The sequence below is a fragment of the Arachis ipaensis genome, chromosome B6 (assembly GCF_059453495.1).
Source record: "Arachis ipaensis isolate K30076 ecotype BB chromosome B6, ASM5945349v1, whole genome shotgun sequence".
Classification (NCBI taxonomy): domain Eukaryota; kingdom Viridiplantae; phylum Streptophyta; class Magnoliopsida; order Fabales; family Fabaceae; genus Arachis; species Arachis ipaensis.
The window spans coordinates 92,526,714-92,536,147 of record NC_142441.1 but is presented as its reverse complement, the minus strand read 5'-3'; the positions used below and the strand labels follow the sequence as shown (position 1 = coordinate 92,536,147).

Below are 9,434 nucleotides of genomic sequence, written 5' to 3'. Positions count from 1 at the left end.
TTGCCAAGAGTTTTATTAGATATTAATTTATTAATTCCTGCAACTTATTTTCCTTGTTCAGACCTTTCAAAACCCAAAAAAACTATTTTCCATAACTAATAATAAGAACACCTCCCTGCAATTCCTTGAGAAGACGACCCGAGGTTTGAATACTTCGGTTTATAAATTTTATTGGGTTTGTTACTTATGACAACCAAAACGTTTGTAAGAAAGGACGATTGCTTGGTTTAGGAACTATACTTGCAACGGGAATTTATTCTGAATTCTAAACCGTCAATCATTCGTTCTTCAGCGACCAAAGAACCTATTTCTTCAATAGGAAAACTGAGGTGTTGATGAAAAAGTATGGGGTTCTTCACAAAGTTTCCACAGCCTATCACCCCCAAACCAATGGGCAAGTGGAAGTATCCAACAGGGAGATTAAGAGAATCTTGGAGAAAGTGATCAACCCATAGAGAAAGGATTGGAGTTCTAGATTAGGAGATGCATTATGGGCATATAGGACTGCCTACAAGACCCCAATTGGAATGAGCCCCTTTCCGCATTGTCTTTGGGAACCCTTGTCATCTTCTGGTTGAAATCCAACACAAGGCATATTGGGCGGTGGAGCATTGCAATCCGGATTTAAAGGAAGCGGGAATGGAACGTAAGCTCCAATTGGAGGAGTTAGAATGTCTTAGGCTAGAAACATATGAGAATTCTAAGTTTTATAAGAAAAAGGCCAAGACATTCCATGAACAAAATATTAGGAGGAAGAGCTTTAAGATAGGAGATGAGGTGATGGTGTACAATTCAAGGTTACGGTTGATGCCCGGAATGTTGAGATCTAGATGGGATGGTCCATTCAAAGTAGTGGATGTCAAGCCTTATGGGGTGGTTGAGGTGGTCCACCCTATCAATGGAACTACATTCAAAAACAACAGTCATAGGGTGAAACCTTACCACACACAACCCAAGCATGCTATGGAGTTGGAGATTTTCCTCCTTGGGGAGGTCCCAAATGTTGATCAATGAACTCATGCAAGTCCAACTTAGGACTTTAAACCAAAGTGCTAGGTGGGAGACACCCCACTATGATAATATTGTTCTAATCCTTCTCTTTTTGTTCATAGTTCTTTGACTTAATTAATTTTTGTCATGTTGATTCACCTAGGATTAGTTTAATCTTTGAGTTAGATAAGTTAATTTTCTTGTAGGTCATGAATATTTGAATGTTTGTATGTTTGGGGTTGAAATTTTGATTGAGCTAAGATTGAGTACCTTCGAAATTGAGAAAAAAATTTTGAAAAATAGGGCATTTGTGCGTACACACAAAACCTCTATTTTCTGTGTCCTATGCGTGCACACCTAACTGTGTGCGTACACACTCATGTTTATGTCTTTTGGTCGCAGCGCCCACACGGCCTGTGCGTGGGTGTTACCCTGTTTCTCTTGCAATCTGTGTGTGCACACCTGCTTGTGCATACACACGCACCACCCTTTTGGCACACTCTGTGCGCCTGCACAGAGGTGTGCGTCCGCACACCAGCTTGCAACCATTCTGTTGGGAGCGCTGGCACAACCTGTGCGCATGAACCCCTGCAACTTTTCACCCCTGTGCATGCGCACGGACCTGTATGCGCACGCACACATGACCCTTCCCTAAATAAATATATAAAAAAAACTTTTTAATCATCTATCCATGCGCACCTACTTTTGCGTACGCACACATCCATCTTTTCGCGCTCATTGTGCGCGTGCACAATGCTGTGCACCCACACACTCCTTTACATACCTTCTGCCGGTAGCATTCACACGCTATGTGCGTCTGCATTCCCCTCTCATTCGCTTCTTGTGCGTGTGCACAGACCTGTGTGAGCACGCACAAGCCTCGACCTGGGCATTAAACAGGGCAGACACCCTGTTTATCCAGCAGCTTCTTTCTCTTTTCTTCTGCCTTTGCTTCTGCATTGCTCCGCCCAGCCTCTTCCAGCGACCCTGCCGCCGGCGTCCTGCCGCCATCAGCCACTACCACCCTTCTTTCTCTCTCTTCTCTCTTTCTTCTTCCTTTCTTTCTTCTCTTTTTCTTTTCCTTCTTTACCAGTAGAGAGCTTCTTCACCTTTGTGGAACTCTGGTGTGTCTCCGGCAAAGCTAACCGCTGTAAACTCGCAGTGGCTATAACACGTGCCATTGTTTCATCTTCTCATCTTGCTTTCTTCATCCTTTGATTTTCAGGTTTTTATTTTCTTTTCATGTTACTTTTTGAATTTGTTTTTATTTTCTTTTCATGTTAATTAGATTGAGTTTATTGTTTCTTTAATTATCTTTGTATTGCAAGTGTTTAAGTTCTAAGTTATTGGGTTGCTTTTGATTGAAATCGAGCTTAAACTTGAAAAGTTTGCACAATGCACATTAATTGTTTGATGAAATGCCTAAATGAAACTTTTGTTTGATTCATATGAGATGGCCATCATATGCTCTCAACTTATCCCTTGTTTGGCATGTTCTATGATTTGTGCAACTTCAAATATGATTTTTGATGATGATTAACTTGACATTACCAATGCATTTTCTTGTTTCTTGAACTTGAAGTTCCAAACACCCATATCTTACATGACTTTTAATCCTTTGATTATTGGGTGATTTATTCGCAAATGCATTGTTCTTAATTGAATTCAAATTTTTCATTGTTCATCTTAGCAATTGAATTGAGTAATCACATTACAAGTGTTCATTCTTTGTTGTCTTGATCAAACATCTTTTGCTCTAACTTAAGCACATTATTTATGTGATTCTCACACTTTCAAGTTGAACATATGACATTTCACTTTACTTAAATGATTATTGTTGTTGTGCACCTTTTTTAGTAATGAACTTTCATGTCCATAACCACAATACCCATTTCCACAAAGAATTCAATTAAGTCATTTTGTGCTTGTTTAAGTTTGCATGGATCTTAATTCTCCATGCTTGCAACTTAAACACTTGATTGAGAAGCATTGAACTTTGATTATTTTAATAGTGCGATTGCAGTTTCAACCAGCTGGTGTGTGTGTTCTAATCGCGTGCACATTTGGAATACACACATTGTTTCATCTCAAATAACACTATTTTGAAAGCTTCCAATTAAGAATTTAAATTTTTCTTCACTTTATTTGTGCTTCCTTATTGATCTTAATTATTTCTTGCCGGATGATCTTGAAATATTTTGTTTTTAATTCTCCTTTTTAGGATGCGCAAGAAGGGTAAAGCACCGGTCACATCACCGGTTGTGCAGCCAATAACTCGCCCTCCTAATACTTGGTTCATGGATCACCAAAGTGAAACACCAAGTACCTTGGTTAACCAAAGAGCTGACTCCCAATATGAAGTAATCGAGAAAAGAACAATCCATTGGGAGAGGACACTAAAGGTTCCAAACAAGTACAAGGCCATCATCCATGAAAGGATTGCCTCACTTCATTGGGGATTTCTTGAGCAAGCCCCCATTAAAGTTAATAAATCTATAGTGCGGGAATTCTATGCTAACTATCAAGCTTGGAAAGCAGAGTCGGTATTCCTCCGAGGGAGAATGTTGGACACTTCCAACAAGGCTCTAGAAGCTCTTCTGAAGATTCTCCACATTCTGCCTGCGAATGATGATTATTCAAGGATCAAAGCGGATGTGTTCAAGGGGAGGATGTCCTTGGCTCCTATTCTTAAGAAGATTGGCCGTCCCAGTGCGTCCTGGGAATATAGCAAGGGAGGAAAATCTGTTCCAGCTAGCATTGCTTATTCCAATTTGAATGCCGAGGCGCGTATTTGGTATCAAATTGTGGCTGACTATATAATTCCTAGCACCCATACTACCCATGTCCGACTTAGAGCTGCTTTGCTAATTTGGGCAATTTTGGAAGGAAAAAAAATAGCCATTTTGCCTTTGATACACACATCGATTTGAAAACTCATTGAAAAGAAAAAGATTAACATTCCTTTTCCATCGATGGTGATGCGTCTGGCTATAGCAGCGGGGGTAGAGAGGCAACCGACAGATGTCATGTTCAAGATATGAAGAGGCAACCAATTCATTCCACGTGGAGATTTGGATGGATCAATAAAGAATCCACCCTCTAAGAGGAAAGCACGTACAACACCATCATCAAATCCACCAACTTCATCAACTCCTCTACCGTTTCTCCGGTCTCTTCCGGACTTCTTCCAAGACATATTGCATGATATGCACAACATGGAGCGACTTGAGCACAAGCGTTTCGAATGGATAGCAACAAGACTACAAGGAAGAGACCCCTGGCCCAACTCCAAAAGCTTCATCAGAGTTAGTTGGGGAGGAGGATGATGGAAGTCATCAACCCATGTTAGTGACCACCAGCTGAAGGTGGAGCCCCAAGTTATCTACCTCCTGGATTATGAGCACGCACGGGGGACTGTGCATTAATTAAGTGTGGGGGAGGATCAGCAACTTTAAGGGGGTAAAATTCTTTTCTTAGACACTTTGCAATACCTTCTAGTATTTTTCTTCATTTTTGGTAATTTTGTTCTTATTGCACTTTGTTTGGTTTGTTTGTATATATTTTAGTACTTATAGTTTTATGGTAGTAAATATTTGCATGTTACATGGTAGAGTAAATAAGTTTGGTAAAACAACAAGAAATTTTCATGAAATCTTTCTTAGGGCGTGCCATTGATTGAATTGAAAATTTTTTTTTTCAACTTGCTTGATGTATCCTTTTTATATAACATAGAAAAAAAGCTAGAACAACATACCTTGTGAGATTTGAGCTCTGATAGATGGTTGCACAATTTCAACCATAAAGTTTGTTCTTGTGTGTTATACTCCTTTTTTATTATGATCTTAGATTTATGTGAATCTTTATGTCCTATATTTGGTGTTTGAATGCATTTAGGATGATTGAGGCCATTTTTTGATATTGAACTCACTAACCCATATGGTCAACTTTAAATTCAGCTTTGTAACCCTTTTTTGAGCCTTTAAATCCCCTTTTGTTCTGATTCTAAGCATATTATTCTCCCTAAAGCGAAAAACCTTTGATGTCCTTGGATTGCTTCTTTGATTAGCTTGGGTGGGGTAGTGTGTGTTACTCAAAGTGTGGGAGAAAATTGTTGGGAAACATTGGTGATGAAGTTACATGGGATATTCATTGTGAAAATTTTGAGAATGGGTAATTACTCATGCATTCATTGTTCAAGACATGTGCATCTCTTGTTGTTGACAAAAATAAGAAAATTTTAATTCTGTAATTAAAAAAAAATCAAATATTGTGCATAATAGCATATGAAATAAAAAGCTAAATAAAAGGATGCATATGTTTGTATTTTGGAAAGAAAATGCATGAGTGGATGTGAGATAGGAGATAAATGGGTAGTTAGGTTGTTTTGTTATGTGTATATAGGATGGTATAAGATTAGGTGGACACTTGAGCTAATTAAAGATCTAATCCACTAAGTCCACTTAACCATATTAATCTTACCTTAACCCTAACCCCATTACAACCCTCTAAAGACCTCATGATATTTGTTTTCATGCATCAAAAATTAGTTGATTGTTAGATGACTTGCAAATCTTTGAAAAATATGATTAAAAGAGAATTGAGTGATTAAGCCCTAAACACTAAGCGAATAGAGTGAATACACATCCAGTGAGGGGTTTGATCACTCAATTATATGTTCTTATCTCTTAAATTGTATCTTCTCGCAAGTTGTTTGTTAGTTTTGAAAATCTCAATTCAATTCTTTGGACATTGATCAAAGTGCATTGACTCTTTGCCTTAGCCCTAAGTCTTTCTTGGGATTGATTGAAATTTCATGGTTTGTTTCTACTAAATTTCAATAGAATAGATATTAGTAGGTAATATCTAGGATAGTTGCATGCATATAGGTAGTACATAAAATAAATTGTTTGCCCTTTCATTCATCTCCTTTGATTGTGATTAGCATGAGGACATGCTCGTGTTTAAGTGTGAAAAATTTGATGAATCCATATCTGACGATAATTGTTTATTAGAATTGAGAGGATTTCATCATATAAACCTACACTTATTCCCTTAAACAGCATGCTTTTGAGCTTTCCTCCTAAAATTATGCTTGATTGAGAAAACATGCTCGTTTATGCTTAATTCAACCTATTTTATTCCATTTGCCTTCCATTTGATACCTTGATGTTGTTTGGAAGTGATTTCAGATGTATAAGATAGGAATGGCTTGGTGAGAATGGAAGAAAAGCATGCAACGAGGAAAAAGCATAAAGAAACAAAGGAGAAGAGAAAAGCGATGTGTGTGTGTGCACAGCCTCTTGTGCGTACGCACAGGCAGCAAAGCAAAGCGAAGTGTGCGAGCGCACAGCATCTTGCGTGTCGCACGATCATTCAAAGTATCGTGAAGTGTGCGTGTGCACAGCCTCTTGTGCGTATGCACAACCTGAGATTTCGGCCCAGTGTGCGTGTGAACACGTCTGTGCGTACACACAAGTACCCGTACATGCCATCATTAAAAATGCACGTGACTCGAATTTTTGAGGGATTGGAGGCCCAATTCTGATGGCCATAGCTCATATTGCAAGGGGCAAACATTGAAGAAGTATAGCATATCATTAGAGTAGTTTTAGATAATAGTAGGAGGCTTTAGGTTTAATTTTTCTTTAAGTTTTCTCTCAACACCATTAGGGTTTATACTAGGGTTTACATTTCAAGTGCCATTTTCCATTTTTTATCTTAGATTTTTGCTAGCCTCCATTGTAAGTATTTCTTAATAACTACATTTTATAGTTACAATTTTGATACTCTTTCTTGTAGTTAAAGTCATAGTGTTAATACATATACTTTTTGCAATTTTGATCGCTTCCTGATGATTTTGATGATTGATGATTGTTACATGCTTGGTTGAGTTGCTATTGTTGCTTTTGATCGTTTGTTGCTCATAGTTTCAAGCATTTTCTCAATTTTGTCATGATTTGTGTTTGTGCCCATCAAGTGTTTGTGGAAGTGTCAATTTTGAATATGGGTTAAATTTTCACCTCTTGGATTAGGGAAAATGAGCATATGGGTTTCTAGAGTTGGAATGTCTAACATTTAGTGATAATTCTTGGATTGTTAATTGTTCTTGTTTCTACTAACGCTAACTTGTTGCTAAGACAATTAGCAAGTGAGTTAGGATTTGGATTAAGAACAACTATGCTCACTTAACCTACTCTCCGATGTAAGGGTTAACTAAGTGAGATTAATCTATTACAATTGTCATAGTTGTGGTTACAACAAGGAAAGGGTCCTTAGCTCATCCCAAGCCAAGATTCCATTTAGGCTTTCAATCACACACACACATACATACATCAATCACTTTTATATCTTACTTGTTCATATTACATAGTTAGTTCTTTAATCCCTTTATTACTTCATTAATTTCAATTTTGAATGTTCTTTTATTCCTTTAATTGTTTATCTCTTCATTAAAAACCCCATTTGCCTTCACAACCAAAATTGTGCACTCATTGATCACTAGTCCTTGGGAGACGACTCGGGAATTGAAACTCCCGGTTTATATTTGTTTTAAAAAGTGACAATTTGTCCTTCTAAACTTTGGTGTCGGCCGATTGTCGGGTTGCGACTATACTTGCAATGCTTATTCCATCATTTTATGAGGAAAAATTCCTAACCGTACTTTTGGTCAACCACCATCCATCCTTGATGCATGTTCTTATTGTAGCTTTCATTCCCTACAACATAATTTGAACCAAACTCATAGACAAAGGGGTGAGAATTCATAATAACAAGAGAAAATAAAGGAAAAAACTAACAAGAAAAAAATGAAAGTAAACTCCTAAATCTAGCAATAACTAACAAAGAAACAAAAGGAAAACATATTCACAATATTCACAATAACCAATAATAAGGCACACATTTGCAATTCCCTAGCAACGGTGCCAAAAACTTGATGGAGGAAAATTGTCAATAAAGATTTTCACAAAAATATCGCATTGCAAGTATATTTCTAAACCGACAGTTAAACCTCAATCAATGTTTAATTAGGTTGTCAAAAGAACAAACCCTAATAAAAATTAACCGAAGTATTTAAACCTCGGGTCATCTCTTAAAGGAATTGCAGGGAAGTGTATTTATTATTGGCTATGGGATTGTATATTTTTGGGGTTTTGTAATAAGAAACAAGAAAGTAAAATGGCAGGCTAAGAAAGCTCTTAGCAAGAAAAGAGAATTAGAAGTCCTATCCTCATTATCATCGTCAATTGTGATGGTATATGTAAATTGCTTTCACTTAGTTATCCTCTAACAAATGAAGCAAAGTCAAGCGAGCAAAATCGACTTAAGTTCACAAGTCCTAATCAAAGACTAGATTTAGTGAGGCTCAAGCCAACTAGTAACTTTCACTCACCAATCAATAAAAGAATTTTGATAACTCAAGAGTGTCTAATTAATCAATCCAAGTCAAGAACATAAAAATCTAAATTAAATTCCACCCAAGCATTTTAACAAATAGTTGGAAGGCATAAAATAAAAACATAGAAAATTGACAAGAAATAGGAAATTCTAAAACTAACCAAAGCAAAGAAATAACAATAACAAAGCAATTGAACAATAAGAACCATGAAAGATAAATTGCATTAATGGAAATTAAGAGTAACAAATGAACTCATAAACTAAATTAGCAAAATAAAGGAATCAATAAGAGAAGTAGATAACTAAAGTGTTAGAACAAATAAAAGTAAGAGAAAACTAAATTAAAATAAGACTGAAACCTAAACCTAAGAAGAAATTGAAAGAAGAAACCCTAAACCTGGAGAAAGGAGAGAGCCTCTCTCTCTAGAATTCTACATCTAAAACCTAAAGTGTGAATGAATGAAAAGTGTATGAATCCCCCTTCCAACTTCACTCTGCAGCCTATTGTCCTCATTTTCGGGCCTGAAACTGGGTCAAAAGCAGCCCAAAAATCGCCCCCAGCGTTTTCTCGTAACTGAGGCATGTAATGCTTGTCACACGTACACGTCAGCCACGTGTACACGTCGATGGGTATTGAACTGGCCACGCATACGCGTCATCCACGCGTGTGCATCATTTTTCTGCTATACCAGTCACGCATACGCGTCGTCCATGCGTGCGCGTCGGCTCCAGCTTCTCAAATCTCCAAATTCTTGTGTTCCTTCCACTTTTGCATGCTTCCTTTCCATCCTCTAAGCCATTTTTGCCCTACAAAACCTGAAAAAACTTAACGCACATATCACGGCATCGAATGGTAATAAGAGAAGATTACAAATTAGCAATTTTAAGGCCAAAGAAGCATGTTTTCAATCATAGCACAAAATAAGGAAGGAAACTTAAAAACATGCAATTTACATGGATAAGTGTGAGAATAATTGACAAAATCCACTCAATTCAATACAAAATAAACCATAAAATAGTGGTTTATCAGTCAGTTAATTAATTAAAGA

The 9,434-nt window shown here is 37.2% G+C and overlaps 1 protein-coding gene across 1 annotated transcript; it reads left to right on the top strand.

The window, feature by feature from the left end:
- The first annotated feature begins 639 nt into the window (after positions 1-639).
- On the top strand, positions 640-1,014 carry LOC148561781 (uncharacterized). Its single transcript, XM_088490789.1, has one exon. It carries the CDS (start codon positions 640-642, stop codon positions 1,012-1,014), a length of 375 nt encoding a protein of 124 aa, XP_088346915.1.
- Positions 1,015-9,434: the final 8,420 nt, after the last annotated feature.